This window comes from Miscanthus floridulus, chromosome 4 (assembly GCF_019320115.1).
Source record: "Miscanthus floridulus cultivar M001 chromosome 4, ASM1932011v1, whole genome shotgun sequence".
NCBI classification, from domain to species: domain Eukaryota; kingdom Viridiplantae; phylum Streptophyta; class Magnoliopsida; order Poales; family Poaceae; genus Miscanthus; species Miscanthus floridulus.
Genome location: NC_089583.1, coordinates 51,838,108 through 51,858,160, shown reverse-complemented (window position 1 = coordinate 51,858,160; position 20,053 = coordinate 51,838,108). Strand labels below are relative to the sequence as shown.

General features: G+C 42.4%; 2 protein-coding genes across 2 annotated transcripts; one reads left to right on the top strand and one right to left on the bottom strand.

The window, feature by feature from the left end:
- Window positions 1-8,820: 8,820 nt before the first annotated feature.
- Window positions 8,821-11,387, top strand: LOC136549703 (uncharacterized). The gene is made up of 7 exons (XM_066541078.1): window positions 8,821-9,043; window positions 9,160-9,292; window positions 9,518-9,603; window positions 9,698-9,776; window positions 9,862-9,971; window positions 10,261-10,325; window positions 11,149-11,387. The coding sequence occupies exons 1-7, from the start codon at window positions 8,945-8,947 to the stop codon at window positions 11,240-11,242; spliced, it is 666 nt and encodes a 221-aa protein (XP_066397175.1). The 5' UTR covers window positions 8,821-8,944; the 3' UTR covers window positions 11,243-11,387.
- Window positions 11,388-12,370: 983 nt separating this feature from the next.
- LOC136549702 (type I inositol polyphosphate 5-phosphatase 2-like) lies at window positions 12,371-17,480 on the bottom strand. Its single transcript, XM_066541077.1, is given in 11 exon segments — window positions 12,371-12,892; window positions 13,156-13,304; window positions 13,427-13,535; window positions 14,140-14,324; window positions 14,432-14,467; window positions 14,469-15,210; window positions 15,389-15,493; window positions 15,586-15,670; window positions 16,961-17,035; window positions 17,128-17,227; window positions 17,343-17,480. Coding segments are annotated over 11 exon segments (1,791 nt in total). The 5' UTR covers window positions 17,376-17,480; the 3' UTR covers window positions 12,371-12,720.
- Window positions 17,481-20,053: the final 2,573 nt, after the last annotated feature.

Genomic DNA, 20,053 nt, shown 5'->3' with positions numbered 1-20,053 from the left:
ATTTTGACCCTAATAATCAGGGATGGATGGATCCAAAAAATTTTTATGATCGATTTTGATATATGGAACATCGAAATCTGAGTTCGTATGCGAAAACTAGACCAGTTTTAAGAATTGACTCTAAATTAGAGGACAAAACGGGAACAATGCGCGCAAAATTGGTCACGGACAGCAAGGATTTGATCGAAACGATGGGGAAAACACATGAACTGGACTCTAACATGACCTAACCAACAACAAGACCTCGACCAGGACACAAACTCAACACGACGGACTCTGAAACTAAAATATGCAAAGGCTATGGTGTAGAAGGTTCTAGGATAGGAAAAATGAATATGGCACTGGACTATGGGACGAATGTGAAACAGTCAAAATTAGGGGATAAATGTGAACCTAACGGTATACCTTAGCTCTCAATGCCACTTAATGGGGACGAGGATCTCGATCTTCCATCAGGTAAAGGTAACTATCATTGTGGTGGAGAATGACACACCGATCCAGCTTCATATCGAAAGATTGAACCCTGCAATCTTAGCACCACAACTCCTCTGGTTATCAACCGAGACACAGATCCAGTTGACCTCACCAAGAAGGCTAATCCCTGCCTACACAACAAAGAACACAAGCAAGAACAAGAAAGAAAACAACCAAATTATAGATGAATGATTAATCTTACGAAGTTGGGGTCTCACAAACCGATGTATGGTGAAACTATTCTTGATAGATTAATCTAAGTAAAACCCAAAACCTAATGACGGTAGTGGCGTATGATTATATAGGTCTTAGGGTCGTCGCCTACCCTAGGACGCGCCCCCTAACGGGCTCAAAGACGATACATGGCCCATTAGACCAAATACGGTGATGTAGCACCTAGATAGATTCTGGATGCTAACTTGTTTTGATAATTCCTATGGATTCCGAAGATCTTTTGATGTGAAACACTTGCATTGGCTTCCTTATCAAATTAGCTTTCCAACCATATATGGATCGTCAAAAACGGAGTCCGTAAGCGTCCTGGGTGACCAGTTTAAGGCAGACTGGTCCTAGAGGCCGAGGCAGACTCGAAATCATGTTAGACTGGGCCTCCGATTTTTGTTGGACGTCCTTGCTAGTCATCATCGCCTCCACCACTTCCTCTAAGTCCCTCATGACCCTATCCAATGTTCCTAAGCAAGATAACATCATTAGGTAGTAGTCTATTCTCAAAAGTATGAAAATGATCGCTTAAGAATGAGCTCACCTCTAAATTGAGTTGACGCATTCGAGCTCGGGTCATTGAACCTTGCATAACGGTTGGAGGATCAGTGGGTACATCCCAAGGAGTGATGTCCTCATCAAGAAGTGGCTCTCATGACAATGTGCAAGATCAAGTTGCTAGCTCATCATCTCAACCAAATGATCAAGCAATCAATTTCTAATACTCCAACCAACCAATGTTGCAAGAGATCATCCATTGGACATCATAATTGGAGATATTTCTAGAGGTGTACCAAGATTGTCATCATTTTGTGAGGACTTCTCATTTGTGTCATCCATTGAATCAAAGAAGATAGAAGAAGCATTAAAGGATGTTGATTGGGTGAATGCTATGCATGAAGAATTGAACAATTTTATTAGAAATCAAGTGTAGGAATTAGTTGAGAGGCCTAAAGAGACATAATGTGATTGGAACCAAATGGGTCTATAGAAACAAGCAAGATCAAGATGGGATAGTAGTAAGGAACAAAGCAAGATTGGTAGCACAAGGATATACTCAAGGTGAAGGTCTTGACTTTGGAGAAACATATGCCCCAGTTGCTAGATTGGAAGTAATTAGAATCTTGCTAGCCTATACTTGTGCCCATAACATCAAGCTCTATCAAATAGATGTCAAGAGTGCATTTCTCAATAGCTACATCAATGAAGAAGTTTATGTTGAGCAACCTCCTAATTTTGAAGATGACAAGAAGCCCAACCATGTATACAAGTTGAAGAAGGTATTGTATGGTTTGAAGCAAGCACCTAGAGCATGGTATGAGAGGTTGATGGACTTCCTACTCTCTAAAGGGTTCATTATGGGCAAGGTTGACACCACTCTTTTCACCAAGAAGATTGGTAAAGACTTGTTTATGTTGCAAATATATGTTGATGACATCATATTTGGATCAACCAATCAAGATTTTTGTGAAGAGTTTGGGAAGATGATGGCTAATGAGTTTGAGATGTCCATAATTGGAGAGTTGAGTTACTTCCTTGGTCTTCAAATCAAGCAATTGAAGAATGGAACATTTATGAGTTAAGGCAAGTACATCAAAGGCATGCTCAAGAAGTTTGGCATGAATGAGAGCAAAGCCATTAGTACACCAATGGGAACAAATGGAAATTTGGATAGTGATAAAAGTGGCAACATGGTGGATCAAAAGTTGTATCGCTCTATGATTGGAAGCCTACTATATGTGACCATATCAAGGCCTGGATGTCATGTTTAGTGTGTGCATATGTGTAAGATTTCAAGCCTCACCTAAAGAAAGTTATTTAAAGGCTACAAAGAGAATATTGAGGTACTTGAAGCATACATAAAATGTTGGTTTGTGGTATCCAAAAGGAGCAAAGTTTGAGTTAGTTGGATATTCGAACTCCGATTATGCGGGATGCAAGGTTGAAAGGAAGAGCACTTCGGGCACTTGTCAATTGTTGGAAGATCACTTGTTTCATGGTCATCAAAGAAGCAAAATAGTGTTGCATTATCAACCGCCTGAAGCCTAATACATATCCACCGGTAGTTATTGTGCATAAATCCTTTGGATGAAGGCAACCTTGAATGACTTTAGAATCGAGTTCAAGAAAGTGCCATTGCTATGTGACAATGACAGTGCAATCAAGCTCACCAACAATCTGGTTCAACATGCAAGAACAAAGCACATTGATGTCCGTCACTATTTCTTAAGAGATCATCAACAAAAAGGAGACATTTCAATTGAGAGTGTGGGCACCGAAGATCAACTTGCCGACATATTCACCAAGCCACTTGATGAGAAAAGGTTTTACAAGCTAAGGAATGAGTTGAACATATTGGACTTCTTAGATATGTGTTGATGCACCCCCCCCCCACTAATATGACATGCCTCTCATTCGAGCAAGTTGATTGGCATGCATACATTTTTTGCTAAGGGCATATTTAGTGCATCTAGTTATTCCTCATGTTTTATAGGCTCATTCATGAAAATCAAATGATTTTGATGCTTGTATGGTACCACTATTGCTTCTATGCTTGATATGATTTAGTGGTAGCATATGACACATTTGTGGGCTTGTGAACCTAGTGTTTGATCTAGAAAATGAGCTAAAAGTGTTTAATTCAACATGGTCAAGATAACCCTTGAAACAAGATGTGAAGAAGCTTGTCCTTGGATCAAACCGAGTTAAATATCTTTGGCAAGTATTCTAAATTGAACCAAATTTAGGAAAATGATCTCACCCCATTAATTGACATTGATAATCATAACCTACCTAAAATTGAATCTTTGTGGTCATTGATAACAAAGGGGGAGAAGTAATTCACAAAGATAGGGGAGAGAAACAAAGATAAGGAAAAGATGACAAAGGGGATCTATTAAAATTTGACCACACAAGTAGGGGGAGCAAGCTCATAAACTTGATTAATGCATTTGAATATGCATTTCATATGTCTTCTAGCATGGCACAAGTTTTAAATTAAAATTCTACGCTTGTGTGGTGTATGCTAGTTGTAGGTTTCAATGATGAAATGAAAAACTAACATGCATAGGATGATAGTTAGATATGCCTTGCTTTGTTTTCATAAGTGGCGCTAGAGCCTTATATATAATGTTGATCTCACGAGATATCTAGTGTTTGTTTTTGCAAGTGGTATCTAATTAACAATGGTGCTAAGGATGGTAAATTTGGTGCACTCTGATTGGTATCACATTTCAAAGGTCCATCTTTTATACCTTAGCATCATTTGGTAGACACTACTCTCCCACAACTTCAATTCATGCATATGTGCAAGCTTCAATCCAAACTCTTAGCACATACATAGGGGGAGCAAATGCTACCAATTTAGATTCATGAAACTTGTCCAAATCCTTTACACACGGTAAAAATGCTTGGGCAAGCAACATGGATTCAAATGAATTTCAATTCATATCCTTGTGAAAGGGTTGTCATCATTTACCAAAAAGGGGAGAGATTGAAAGCTCTAGTTTGGTTTTGGTGAATTGATAAAACCCTAAGTGCTAACCCATTGCTCTAAGTGATCATGAGATAGGATAGCATATTCCAAGTGGTGGAGCAAATGGTGAAGATCATGATGGTGGTGATGGCCATGGTGATGACCAAGTGCTCGAACTTGAAAAAGAAGAAAGAAAAAACAAAAAAGCTCAAGTCAAAGGTGATATCCATAGGAGCTTTTGTTTTTTGTGATCAAGACACTTAGAGAGTGTGATCACATTTAGGATAGATAGCCGTAATATTAAGAGGGGTGAAACTCGTATCGAAATGTGGTTATCAAAATGACACTAGATATTCTAACTCATTGCATATGTATTTAGATTCTAGTGAGGGCTAACACCCTTGAAAATGTTTGTGAAAATATGTTAACACACGTGCACAAGGTGATACACTTGGTGGTTAGCACTTTGGATCAAGGGTGGTGAAGTTGAAGTGATCACTGGTGCTGACCGGATGCTGGACCTACACATCCGATCAGTGGTGCTGTAGTGGTGTGGCCTCATCCTTTGACCAGACGCTGGCGCGAGGAGGTGATCGGAACGCGTAGCACCTAGGTCCGGTCAAGTGGTGACGGTCCCAGACGTAGGCGGCTCTGCTGTGGAGCATTAAGCCAGAGAGGATCGGACGCAGGGGTGTGTTGGGTCAGGCACTATCGGACGCACATTGGAAGTGATCTGAACATGGAGCGGGCATGGCGTCAGGTCGGGCGCGGTGCGTCCGAATCGTTGCATGGCTGGCATGGGCGCAGGTGCGAGCGAACGCTGTCTCGGTGCGTCCGGTCACATTGCCTTGCGTCAGGTCATAACTTAACCATGTAGGCACTATGACTTAGCCATTGGAGATCAGTGGCTCATGTTTGAAGGAGATGACACATGGCTATGGATGCGTGATCGGACGCAGGGGTTCAAGCTGTCCGATCATCCTGACCAGCATGTCTGGTCAGCCCGTAGGTGCTGAGTTTTGAGCCCAACGGCTATGTGGTCGGATTGGGGCTCTATATAAGTGTGTTGGCTAGCTTGGGCTCCCTCTCTTGGCCATTTTCATTGACATAGCACCTAGTGAGCTAAGTCAAAAGCCCTCCCACTCATCTCCATCATTGATTCAACATCTTTGTGAGATTGGGAGTGAATCCAAGTGCATTGCTTGAGTGATTACATCTAGAGGCACTTGGTGATTGTGTTTTCGCTGTGGGATTCGCTTGTTTCTCTTGGATGGTTGCCACCACCTGGATGGCTTGGTGCAGTGAGGATCGTCGAGCGGAGGAAGGTGATTGTCCCCGGCTCCGATAGTGGTGATTGTGAGGGGCTTCTTGACCTTTCCCCGGCAAAGAGCCAAAAGGTACTCTAGTGGATTGCTCGTGGCTTGTGGATCCTCATTTTGTGTTGGTTGTACGGTACCTGATTGCGGGTTAGGTGTGTAATGCCTATTAGCGCGTGAACCTCCAAGTGAGTGAATCGCCGCAACGGGGACTAACTTGCCGGCAAGTAAGTGAACCTCGATGAAAATCATTGTGTTATCTTGTCTCCGAGGATTTCATTGGTATTCATTGTGATTGATTGATCATCTCTTGCCATGGCAGTATAACTCATTACCTCTCTTGTGCATTTACTTTCTTAGTGTTGCTAAGCTCTTTGGTATAATTAGTTTTGAGAGCTAGCTTGTGTCTTGTCTAGTGGCTAGTGAGGCTCTTTAGTTAGTCTTTGAAAGCTCACTAACTTAGTGGATAGTGACTTAGCCTCTTGTGTGATATAGAGATCATAGATAACTAGAATTGTGGATAGGAGGCTTGTATTTTGAGTAGACTAGAGCAACACTCCACTTCGCTTCATAATTGTCTAACCACTTGGCTTAAGTGTTGTAGTAGAAATTTTTATAGACTATTCACCCCCCTCTAGCCATTTGGACCTTTCACAGTGAATTATTGATGTGCCCTCTTTATTGTGTGTGATTATGATTTGTTAGTTCTAGACTTATTGTTAGTGTGGCTGCCCTATGCATAGCCTAGTATGACACCAATCTGTATTTCTCCCTTGCTACCACTCTTCCCTGTGGTGTGCAAATTCCTATATGTGGTGATCTACTGATTTGATCTTGATCTTGTGGTGTCAAGATGAGATGAATGTACCGTCTTTAACACTTGGAACTTGTGTATGGAGGGTTATTGTGTAGCCAGTGCTTTATTATATCAGTGAACTATGAATTGATGAACTATATATTGCTTAGTTCTATGTAGTATGTGATGTGCTTATTAGCCAAATATATTTAAACAACAGTTTTCAGGTATAGCTGTTTCAACTGGCGATAGGTACTCCAGTAGGCAAATCCACATCTCATTGCATGCCATGCGAAGGCAACATGTTCTTCCACTACGTCCATCAACGGTTTTTATGATGTGTTTGGTTAAGCTGTGGTTTTTGAAAAAGCTACTATGAGCCATGGGATGTGGAAAAACTACTTAGAAAAGCTGTTCTGGGAAAGCTAAAAGCCATTTGGTGGAACAATTGTGGCTTTTAGAAAACACCTACGACCGGCCCCCACATGTGTATTCACAGTGCACCCCACTCAACTCTCCCCTTTCTCAGCCCCTTCTTCCTCTAGTTGGCGTGAAGGGGCAGCACCTGGCCAAGCCCGCGGCGGCAGACAAAGGGGCCTGCGCCCACCCCTACGTCGGGGACGCCGCTGGATCCCACATCGGAGCTCGCCCTCTCGGTGACTAGTCGCGGCAAAGATGAAGATGGAGGCCGCGCCGGCGCGAAGGGGCCATGCCCGTGACAGGGATAGAATAGAAGAATAAAAAAACAAATCAGTTACCTTAATAACTAGTGTCAGCTAGGTAAATTTTTGTCGCAAAGCAGCTGAAAGTAGGGGAAGCTGCTTTAAGTTTAGTACTAGAGCAAAGTCAGCTTTTGGGCTAAATCAGTTGTGGCTTTTAACCCCTTTAGTTGGCTTTTTCTTAGCAAAAGCAAGTTTAAAAGCTCAACCAAAGATGACCTAAATAAAGTCAGCTAAATTGGTGGCATTAAATGTAGTCGTTCAAAATGTCTGCAAAAGTATTATAACTTTACTGTTTCTAGGGTTTTTTGCAAATAGATATGAATATAAAAAATATAAATGATAATTCCAAACCTGTTAATGGATTGGGCCTAAACAACCGTGGCGGGTTGAAAAAAAAAGGGTGACGGTCGAGGCCAGCTCTCCGACAGCACCCCGAGTCCCTCACTCTGAGCCGCATAGAATGAAGCCTTTTATCCGCGTGCTATTATAAAAGATGGTCATGACTTAAAAGTCATTAAAAAGTTTGAACACACCTGTGTACCAACGCGTTAAACTTTTTTGCCTTTCATGTCATTCCGTCCACCTTTTGTCTGATTTTTGTCGTTTGCCCACTCTGCCATGTGGACCCAGCTATGTCCAAAATACCCTTCTCTCATACTCTTATCATCTTCTTTCTTTGTCTCTCCGACTGGTGGGACCAAGCTGTTGGCGTCTTTGGCACGCAGTAGGCAAAGAGGGCCAGGCCGTAGAAGCGGAGGCGCGGCGGGTGCCCGTAGTGACCATGCGGCGGACGACGGAGAAGGCCATGGCGGGGTCGCTATGGCGAGGCGCGCGATGCTGGTGAGGGTGGACGCGGTCGCCCGCGCGTCGTCGCGGTCGCCGGAGTGGGGCTTTCCCGTCCCGCGGTGGTGGGGCAGCTCGCCCACGCGCCGTTGCGGTCACCGGGGGGAGCTCGCCGCCCACCGTCGCGGTGGCCGGGGGAGCTCACCCGCGCGCCATCATGGTGGCCGGGAGGAGCTCATCCGCACGCCGTCGTGGTTGCTGGGGGAGCTCGCCACGCGCCATGGCGGTGGCCGTCATGGAGCCCCTGTGCGCGCCCGCAGTGGCCGTGGGGAGCCCGTGCGCACGCAGGCACGGTGGTCGGGAGAGCTCGCCGCGCGCCAAGGCGGTGGCCGGGACGGAGCTCCCGTGCGTGCCCGTGGGGAGCCCGTGTGCACGCCAGTGGCGGTTGTCGGGTGGAGCTCGCCGCCGGTTGCTCTAGGCGCTGCTGCTGCAGGAGGTCGAGCTCGCCACGGGCCATCACGGTTTACTGCGGGTTGCCGTTTGTGTCGGTGTCAATGGTGACGCCCACATTCGCGAGCAGGGAACAAGTGAGGCTAGAGAGAGCCAGAGGGAGGGCGAGCAGAGCTCGCCGCACCGCCGGTTCCGCCTGCCCCCCCCCCCCCCACCCACCCACCCACACATGCCCCTAGAGCCAGGCGTGCCGCGCCTGAGGCCAACCGCGCCGTGCCCTCAAGGACAGCCGCGATGGGCCGCCGCACGCCTGCTGGCTAACGCCCATGTGCTCACCGCGCTTGCCATGGCAGCCAGATGGGGTGCCGCGCAACCTCCTCTCCCACATGCGGACGCAAGGGCACGGAGGAACGCAGAGTCGCGACCCGTGCAAGCTGTCCACGATCGGACAGAGGAGAGAGAAAAAAATAAATAAGTGAGGATTAAAAGAAAAACAAAAAATAAATCCCTTTGAGACTTTTGCACCGCATATTAACACCGTTATCCATGAAGGTGGACGGAGTTGCTCGAGAGAAGAAAAAAAAAGAGTAAAGTGCGATGGCACGTACGTGCGTTCGAAATTTTCTTTTAGATCCGGAGCGGCTCTGGAATGAATTGATTACGAGTCACAGCGAGTGCTCGAGTTCCTGACGAGACAGAGCCCACTATGGCCGCCGCCGGCGACCAGCCGGAGACTGTGGAGGTGACGCTGCGCGCCGTCGGCCCGTCCCGCCCAACGACCCTCCGCCTCCCTCCGCTTCTCTCGGTCAGTAAAACCAAACACCGCCCCCCCCCCCCCCCCCCCCCCCCCCCCCCCCCACCCCCGCTTCCTTTCACCTTCGTCTAGGCTGAGTCCCTCCCTGATGTTTTTTCTCCTTATAGGTCGCCGAGCTTCGCGGCCGCGTCGCGCGCGAACGCCGTCTGGCAGGCACAGAAGAGGTTCGACTCCGCCTGGTCCTGAGAGGGAAAACGCTCCCGCACCAAGACGATACCCATGTCAATCTCCGCGATGGGGGTCGGTGCCCTAATCCTGAATCCCTCTATGTCTTCATTGGCGATTTGCGAGATATGTTGCTAACATCGCATGTCGATTCATTTTTAGTAGTTTTGTCTTTTCTTCTATAAAATCCGTGCTGTCTTCTAGTATGGGGGCTGTCCAATTGAGTTTGTCATGATCCATTTACACACAGGTTTGTTCATATGAGAGTTTTTTTATATATGTGTTTCGCGATTTCTACAGATACTCTAATAGTGGCCGTGGCGCCTAAGCCTCCTGCTAATCATCTCCTTGATGATGACGATGAGGAGGAAGAAGAGGAAGAACTGGTACAATTTTCTTGCAGTACTTCCAAAAGATCTGTAATGTTCGATATCTTTGTGTTGTTCGTAAAAGTCCACCTTTCTCTTTCCATTTCTGTAGAAGTTCAAAATACCACAAACGACAACCTTGTGGAAGAGGAAAATTTTTATGTTTCTTCGAGACAAGTTGAGATTACCTGGTAATGTGCATGCACGGTGCTCAACTATTTTCTTGTAAAATAAAATGACAGTGTGCTCAATGTAACATGCATTCTACTTCTTCAGATATCATTTTGATGGCCCTGTTTTCTCTCAGTATGAAAGCATGGATTATCATTGCAATGTGGTTCCTATTGGCACCGATTGCTCAGAAGTACGACGTTGGACCTTTATATGTAAGTAACTTATTTTCAGTACCAGAAACTCAACCAATTATTATCATTGATATTACATTATGCTCATCCTGACAATGAAGTACATCTAAGCATTCGAAACACATCTAGATAGTTATTGAAGAATTGAACAGATCAATTTCTAGCTCCAGCCAAGGTTATACTGATATTGTGCTGAACCTTGATGCTACTATTATGTGTAGTAAAATTTCGGGTTTGGAATGATCAAACTTATGGAATTCGTTTCTACGTTTCAACTCATTGGCAAATGCTACGTTTTCTGTATACTCAGATACTTGGTACCGGTTTCTTGATCATACTTCTTAATCTCGGGAGACGGCAACAAGGTGATGTTAGGTATGCCAACTTATGACTTCAGTTTGTGTTCATGCTCAGTTGTTGACAGTGAAAGCCTTTTATTATGTTTCGACCAACATTGCGTTCTTATGTACCATGCAATAGCTTTTGCTTACAACTCAGATGTTTAGCGTCGAGATATGATATGTAATGATGCATTGCATACTTTGGTCTTCTTATTGGTTGGAGTGCTGGATAGAAGTAGTACAGCTAAAATGTGCTCCATTGATATGTCTTCCTAAGTGAAAAGCAAAGTTCTCCAACTGCAATATTAGCTAAAAAGCTGCTTGTACTGCCGCATAAAAGTTCCTTCTTTTGGTCAACAGCTGGTTAGTGGCTACAAAGTAGTCGCACTGTCAGCTACCAGACTATGCGCTTGTTTTTGCTAGAATAGCTGTGATTTACTTCTGGTATCTGTGCTTATCATGATGATCAGCGAAATCGATACTTCTGTATTGTGAAACTGGAGATAAACTGTTCTCTTTTTTCATTGGTGCTAGTATTTTTTTTCATCAGTGCAACTCATAAGTTGATTTTGTTGAGTTCTAGTTTGCCTGGGCTTGTCATGCTTATAAGCCAAATAGATGTTTCTCTGCTAAGAGTCTAAGACCTAGGCCATGAACTTTTTCTTTGGCCAGTGCCAGTGCTTTGCATTAAAAATAAAAAAGGAAGATGGCCATTCAGACGCAAAGATCTTGTTGTAACAAATTTAATTGTATTATTAGATGATGAAAAAGTTTATGAATTGTATATTGGGAAGTCACAGCTTATTCTTTTCTGACTTTAAAGTTTAAACTTTCTGTTTGTTCTACCCTCCACGCAGTGCATACTCCATATTCAACGAAGATTTTAGGGAGCTGCCAGGAACACTTAATGCAGATCGCATTGATCGAGATATCCGGGCAGGTCAATTTTAAGCCAAGTCTGGGTGATAGACCATGGTATGCTGAGATTTGTACAGAAGCGTATTGTGCGTTGCCTTTGTTTGTACATGGAAAGCACTGTGGAGATGAAGGCAGTGCGCCTCTAAGGGTTAATGCCCAATATATTTCTTACCTTTAAGTGAAACAGTGTTGCCTGGTTACAATTGGAAATTACCATCACACTTTGCAGATCTGTACTTGTGAAACCAAAACAGCAGAGTTAACTTAAGACTGGCAGCCACAAAGTGATATTCCTTGCGTTCAAAAAACAAAGTGATATTCCTCCCCATGCAAGTTCTTGTATCCGCTATGAGCCACAAAGTCCTATATATCTACTTGCAATTGGTACTGAGGTTCTTGCACTACAGGTTAGTCATTTCGTTAGGTGAGAGCTTCATTAAGACTACTACAAACTTGAACATGTTCATTCTCTGAGCAACTCAGAACTACGTGTGAAATCAGATGTACATATGCCGCAGAAAAGGATGGAAATGGAAGATTACTTCGACTGCATATGTTTGACAAGCATATGTGCATTTTTTACTGACCGAGTGACCGACTCAAAATTATACGTCAAATCAGATGAGGCTGAAAAGTGAATATTCTACTGATGGCTGAGATAGAGGAGCGCATATATGTACAAGGAATTTTCACTTCAATTCATTTCACAGTTAGGAATATTTGCACGTGCAATCAAACGAGCCGTACTTCAGTTACATGATGATACCCGTGATCCCAACATATATAGAAATCCTTACCCCAACTATCGGTGTATTTCTTAAAATACTATATGAGTGTTTGTGCGTTGCAACGGGTGCAACATAAATTGAATGAGATATTTGTTAGCCAAGTCAAAATCAAAAATATATCAATTCAATTTTTCACGTGTATTATACCATGATAATGTCTAGAAACACATTCATTATCGTAATGAATCTGAAATACAAGGTAGGCTTGGAGCTTGTTGTCTGAAAGTTACGACAAACATCAGTTTCCTTAAAGACTGAAAATTTATTGCTAGGCATCGAATTGAATTTATCCATGCTCTGCTTGCCAAAACATGTATACTCGGACTTACAATATCCTAGCCTGCATGAGACATATCAATAATTCATTTTTTGAGAAAAAAAAAGTATTTGTTGTCAACACGCAACGCGAAGGACTGACAAACAAGATTATTTTATTTACTTGCCTTCCAGTGTCTCCATGTGGTGATTATTTGCCTGCAGGATATGGATCGCACTATGCGGTGATTATTTGTCTGCCGGATATGGATCGCATTAGTGTTTTGGTCCTGCCGGATAGATGTTGACAATCCTTATGTTTTAGTTGTAGAGATAGAGACTACCACAATTCACACAATGGCAGGACTAAATCCTACGGAAGAACCACTGCAAAGTTTCTATGCCTAGCTCAATGCCACTGGCTGAAAAAAGTACAAGGGTCTGCCATCATGTAATATTTTCCCCATTTTAAACGAATCCAGGATTGAAGTTCAAGACCCTTTCAAGTTTTTGTTGATTGAACACTTCAACTTCGACCAAGAAGACGGCGCTGACTGGGCGGTGATCTGAGAGGTTCAAACCGGAGCTCCAATATGATAGTTGTTTGGTACCCTTCCCCAACCATATTACACGATCGCACCTGATTCATTGGCAATACTCTGAACAGTTGAGCATCTTCGAATGGACATCGAATTACTGGAAATAGATAGTAGCTAGATTCTGACAAGAAATTTCAAGTTCAGAAACATGGCAAAATAGACTCTTAAGAATGCTCGAAGAAATCTCAAGTTCAGAAACATGGTCATGGTTTGCATGCTTTAACTTGGTATATGTGGATTTATGCATACTTGATATATTTCTAATCTTAACCAAAAATATAGTATAATCAGAAAGAGACTTAACCATGCTGGAGATCTTTTTTTCTCTGCTTCATTATGAAGCTCACCAACATATCTGGTTGAATTCCTTTCATACTTGTAAGTTGGTGGGAAGTTAATCAAGCCTTCCTTCCAACCAAGAAAAGTATTTCCACTTATTAGCTCCTTCGTTAGCTGAAATATATGTGATAGCTGTCAATTAATTTTCAGAAATTGGAAGAACCTACCCTATTTGTATAATAGATATAGTATTGTCACACTGTGGATTGTGGAGCAATAAAAAGTAATCGTCAAACCTGATCTGACTTCAAAAGATCATCCCACTTCTTCATAGCCACCAGATATCGTACTTCAGAATCAGGCAGGTCAATGCGGTAGTTAAGATCCCCGAACCAGAAAATTTGACTGCACCAAAATGAAATTCTGACATCCAACATAAAAACTTTCATCCAATGAAATCATGGTGGATGTAACATGGAACTAACAAAAATGCAATGATTTTTTTTTTCAAAAGATGCCATGAGAAATAAACTATATTAACCACAAAATTTACATCTACCATTAAAGAATCAAACTTAAAACGGATCATGGCATCTCCTTTGTGGTAAAAAATTACATCTGAGGGTGTTTAGGATGTTTTTTGGTCTATTTTTTATTTTATCAAGGGCACAAATGTAATAAAATTAATTATTTGTGTGCTGTATGGGGGGCAGCGTGTTTGGCCTGAGCTGATTACTTTGTAAAATTACAGTCCATAGCATGCTTCTTTCACCCAAATAAGTGTATATAGATTCCTTGTTAGCTATGAAATTTGGTAACACTGGCACTGGGTGATGAAAGTCGCTGAAAAATATACTTGTGTCCACAACAAATCTATATTTTTCAGTTTTATGTGCAATACAATTTAATGAACCCAATAGCTTTTCTGAGTTAGGCATATTTCTCATCTCAGGAGTAACTATTTTTCAAGGAAAACAGCATCATGGGGATAAAAGTGGTCTTTACATACTCATGAGAAGGAATCTTTTGTGGACGACCAGCAGCAAACAAGGAAGAAAACCTTGTTCTTTGTAAAATCTCATAAACATCAGCGTTCCTTTTTTGTTGATCCCCTGATTTATGACCAGATGCAAGATGAGAGCAGACAAAGCACAATCGAGTTTGGAAAAGAGTCATGCTGATGGAAATCGATCCCTGCACAAGGAAAAACAAGATTGACGAGCTAAAATCAGCATCTTCATTCAACTCTGTACATCAACAGACAATATAAATGTACATCATCCTGTAGGATTAAGGATGACCTTGTTGCCCATGTATCCCAAAAGTCCAACCCCAATCCGGTGATACCTCCAAGTTGTTAACATGTCGCCTCAATTTTTGGGAAACCCATACAGAAACATATATTCCAACCATTTGTTTGCTAACAATGCGCACATAATTTGCACGATGCTTGGAAGATTCTCTTTTCCCAAGAGTAGCACAGTCCTCAACAGTGTCATCAAAAGTTGAGTCTTCTTCTGACACCAAATCAGATAACTGATCAAGCGAATTTAGAACATCAAGATTCTTCTGCTGTTCAGACCATAACATGCTAAGATTTCCCGAGCTATGATACTGCCTTCTCATCCCAGCATGCAAATCTACATCCTGGAGCTCAAGACCTCGAGGGTTTTCTACAAAGTTGGAGCTAAATAACCCCAAGCTCATGACTCGCCTCAATCCTGTACCTGATACCAAAACCTTTGATGGAGTGTCGAGTGGATATTCTGGCCACTCCAATGAACTGGTCTCATCGAACCTGTTGCGATGAAGCTTACTCTTACTAGTTTGCCAATCTCTAAGCTGAGTTAAACTTCCTGTCACTTTATCTTCAGGTTTGGATTTTGTATATTCATGCCCATCGCCTGAAGCAACAGGTCTAAGTAACGGTGAGAGTGGAGCACTGTAGCTTTTGCAGATTGTCTTGGTTTGCTGAGACCTGTTAAGTGTTTGGCGGATAAGAGCTTCCCATTTCTGTATTGGTCTACTGTCCTCTGCTCCCAAGACATTACCAGCGCTTAATGGGACAACTTCCTGGAAACTGAAACACAAGTGAATCAATTTAAATAGGATATCCTGAACAGTAATTAGCCTTGTTTAGTATCGTGGTCAATGGGCCAAAGGACCACCACAATATGCCAATCAAGCATCAGAAGTCAAGCATACAAAAACAAGTCCACATTGAATCATATATTTTCATATTTTGTGGAGGTGCATACCCTAAAACATACAAGTCTGCTGGCTCTTGGGTACAAAGCCACTGATCAAGATCAAGGTCATCACTAGGCACTCTTCCAGCAACATTCCATGTTCCTATCATCACCCTGGTTGATGGTGGCAACCTCTATTATCTAAGTGCACCAGATGCTTGACACATAACATGTTAATAATACAGATGAAATCATAAAAGCCAAACCTCACATCTTTGTTACTGATGTAGCTAACATGTAAACTCTCTGATTTCCTTCTCTGAAGCCTTCGCAGAGGAATTGTTTTTTCTCCTAGCAAGAGAGAAAAACACTTGAAATCAAGCACATAACGATATCAAACAAATTTCATGACCAGAAAAGGTTTGAAAACCAATAGGCATGAGACATGACATGAATTTGCATTGTACTGAAATTATGACTATCAATTGTATCCTGACCCTTCAGGATTATGTTACCTAGTATCATTCTGTCCCTACAGGCTGAAGCATAGGTCTACAATGAAAGGAAAAAAACGCGAAATAAACTATAGGAAATATTCCAATATTGTTATGACTGTACAACTGAACAAAATAAGAGATCAGATGAAAAGTAGCAACAAGTGACTAACTCTCTGGACTGTTCTGTTTGGGATATTTCCAGCTGAGGCTTTCTTAAAATCTGATCACTAAAAAATGGTGTCTAGACTGGCTCTTGAAACCTAAGTTAGTCATTTTGGACCAATAAGATTAAATAACATGAGCTGCCAGCAAGGAGTTTCTTTTTTTCCTTGTTATCAGCTTGTGTTGGGTTTGATTTCATCTCTAGCCTACCTCAACTCACTTGGGACCAATAAGACTTTCTTATTACTGTTGCTGCTGTATAGATTTGCCATGAAAATGTATATTGGCAGATTTCTTGCTAAAACTGCTGATGGCATATTAAAATTTAAGTTTTGAAGCATTATGTGCTCAAGGAGGGCATAAGCGTGCCTTTGAGTCTTTAAAGATAATATTATTATTACATTTCTAATCAACACTAGCATATTGTTCTGATCATCAGGCCTCTAAATCAGATATTATGAAAGTACGTAAACCATTATCAATTTATTTCTCGTTTCTAAACTCTATTTATAGAGTATCACTGTATCAACGTAAATTTGAGCTTTGCATGTTAAAGTTAGGGTATTATTTTTCAAATCTAAAGCTGCAAGAGAATCATTGTTATGCCACCACTAGGAACAGTAAGATATATATTTTTTACAATGTTGTAGCAAGCAAGGAGGAAAACTGAAGCTCTACTAGTCAACTAGTTATAATGAATGCAACTATAAACTTACAATATATGCCAGAGTGGTGCTATTATGTCAAACTTGAAAGCATTGTTCACTTAAACAGTCATTGAGCCCGTTTAAACACTACACGGTTAGTACACCATTTCCATTTATTATCCTTTTTAAACGACCATTTTGCCCATTTAAATGGCTGTTTAGCCAAAATAGTGACTATATGGTAGGTGACCCATTGTTTAGCGTTTAAGAAAACACTACTTAAAACGCAGTGAAGATATAGACAAAATTGTAGGCTTTTATGGAAACAATCTTACCTGATGATTTGCTAATCATGTATTTGACATTTCCATGTATCTCAAAGAAGTTATCATCTCCAGAGTTACTACCATCTGAGAAAAGGTGTAAAATTCTAATTCCAAATGGAAGTATTGAGAATACAAGCAAAGAAATTTCTAGAGAATACTCATGCAATTTCCCGTACCATTGTCTTCGCCACCTGTATCAAACTCGTCTTCGCTGAAATCATTTAACTTCGGCCTGATGTTTAGCCATTTTTTCATCACCATTGAGGGCCAAAATGGCTATAATTTATACCAGATCAGATAACTCGACGTTATCAAGAACAGTAAAATGGGAAAAGTAATCCATCATAATTCATACAAGCATATACTGAAGCTGCCCATTTCTGCGAATTACCTCTGACTGTTTTCTTCTTTGGTCTCTCATCATCTGCAATGGTACAAGGAAGGCTAGGAACAAAACTTCGAATCTCCCTCGATTTCAAGGAAAAGGCAAGCCCATATGTTCCAACGAGCTACTAGGGGGGTATGTTCCAACGAGCTAGGGGGGGGGGGGGGGGGGGGGGGGAACTCTTGTCCTTCAAATTGCAGAATAACTTTTGCAGCAGTAAGATCCATATTGAATACTTCCACTGCTGTCCATTTGGTCATGGAGAATAGTGAAGTAGACATCAATATAAGAACTGTTGCTTTCCAGCAGAAGAAATTAAGAAAAGGGTATGCGAAAATTTTATCACAATTGGTGGACAAGATCCAGGGTTTGTCCTGCATGAACCTCTATCAAGTGCACATGGTCCAACAAGACATTACCAAGTGACAGGGACAAGCACAGCACCATCATACTGTTTGAAAGAGATGGACAGGTCCACATACTCCCTCCGTCCCAAAATAGAGGTCATTATGGGATGCGTGTAAGTCAAACTTTCTCAACTTTGACTACGTTTGTAGAGAATGCGTGCAACATTTATATCTCCAAATAAGTTTATTATGAAAGTATATTCAACGATCTACCTAATGATACTAATTATATATTATAAATATTAATATTTTTACATATATATTTGGTCAAAGTCAAAAGTGTTTGACTTCTCGGAAAGTGAGAATGACATCTATTTTGGGACGGAGGGAGTATGTATGTATCATACTGGATATGATGGGCTCTCCTGCGTGTTAGAGAAAAAATACTGATTTGATGGATCAAAACAGCCATTACTCATTAACACAGACACTACTTCAGAGCAAACTGCATAGAAGCAAAAAATTGGTGGAGATAGGCACTATTTGTGGTCCATGGGCCTGTTCACTTTACTATGGAAATAGAAAGACACTAGGATCTTGGTTCCTAATCAAAGAACAGGAAGGCCTCTAACCATCTAGGACAGCAAGAATAATACTGAAAGTGAAACAGAGTGGGACAGCTGACATAAGGAGTTGAGGAAGAGCAACATCAGACCGAAATGAGTTCTCAAAAAAAAAACATCAGAGCAAAAAATTATGTCAATATGTCATAGAGTGGAGAAGAAGGCAGTGGGACATATAGGAAGCAAGGGTTTTGGAAGGGAACTTGAACACCTTTGACTAGTGTTAACTGTCAAAATCTAATGTTATCTAGCATTTCATGGACACAGGACACATCAGGAGTGACAAGCAGACAAAAATATTTTTCTTTAAAAAATGCTTCCAGATTGCTGACTGCGACTTAGTACCTACTATTTGCCACAAGTTCAAATGCAAGCACAATTAGTCATTCATCCCTAACGAAAATATGGCACCCAGCATAGACAAAAATACGGGAATTAAAATCTAGGACATCAAGGCTAGAGAGTTCATTAAAAGGAATGATTGGTTGTGCCCTGTTACGTTAGGCTAAAGGTGAAGAAGACATAATAAGGGTATTCTGTTATCTGCAATATCACTTTTCCTGTATGGATTATGAAGAATCCTTTGGAAAAAGTAACCCACTATATGCACGGGATACGTTTCTCAAGCCTGCAAGTTGGGAGAACATAGACGTGATGTATAACGACAAGAGCGTCGTTTAGTTAGCTTTTCACTTTTCTATATTCCTCAATACAGTGTATGTTGTCAAGCGTATTTGTGATGGTTTTAACAAGTGCAGCCATAACTAGTTGAGCATACTTCAAAAATGAGTCATCTCCTTCATACGTAGAAAACCAAGCAGCCCATGAGAAATATGAAACGCTAGAATATACCCGGGGTACTACCTCCGATAGTTCATGACAGGGTGGAAATCCTTGCAGATTCTTGAGTTCTTCCTTGTTCGTCTTACACATGTTAATGAGATGCGCTATGAGATACAAACATGAGTTTCAGGGTTGTGTGCTGTGGTGAGGCTCAAAAAGGCCTTGCAAAGGTCCATTCCGTAAACATCTGACAGGAGCACAGGTAGCAAAGCATAAACATTTGACGGGCTCTTCGACGGCAACCTGACTGCGTCCGAAGCCAAGACGCTGGACGAGCTCTTCCTGGCCATTGGAGCACCGTACAGGCAGCCGCAAAGACACAAGGCCGCCTAGACCACGCCTAGGCCACAAAGCTGCGTCGATATTGGTTGTTTCCTTTTATGTAATATCGAAACATGAGGTCTTTTGCTAGGATGATCTAGCTTCACCTGTGTTAGGTCAACCTCCTTCGGCGCTCGATAGAAGCGCGTTATATGTTTGGTTAAACTATTCTCCTTAATACAATGATACGCAAATCTTTTGCGTATTTGAGGAAAAAAAGACGCGGGCCAGTTCCTCCTCCAGGTGGTCGGCTATGCGCTGCTCTCCTCTGCCTCCGTGGTGTGTTGCGCCATTGCGGATGTCAATCGAGAGGCATAGGGTCCAGGATGTGGCCTCGCCAGCAGAGAGCAGCCGGAGAGCGCATAGCACAAGCCTTTGGTTTTGCAGCCTGAGGTCGAACACCTGTTGGGTGTGTGGCGGACGCATAGATACTCCACTGCTCGATGATGAAGCAAGCGCCAAGTGGTGGGGAGTGGAGAAGGCTCGACAGGAAGCGGCGCCGGAAGAGGGAGGAGGGGCCTCCAAAGCGAGGAGTAGAATGGGCTGGCGGCGGCGGGCCGGGACCGTGCGTGAGGGAGGAGGG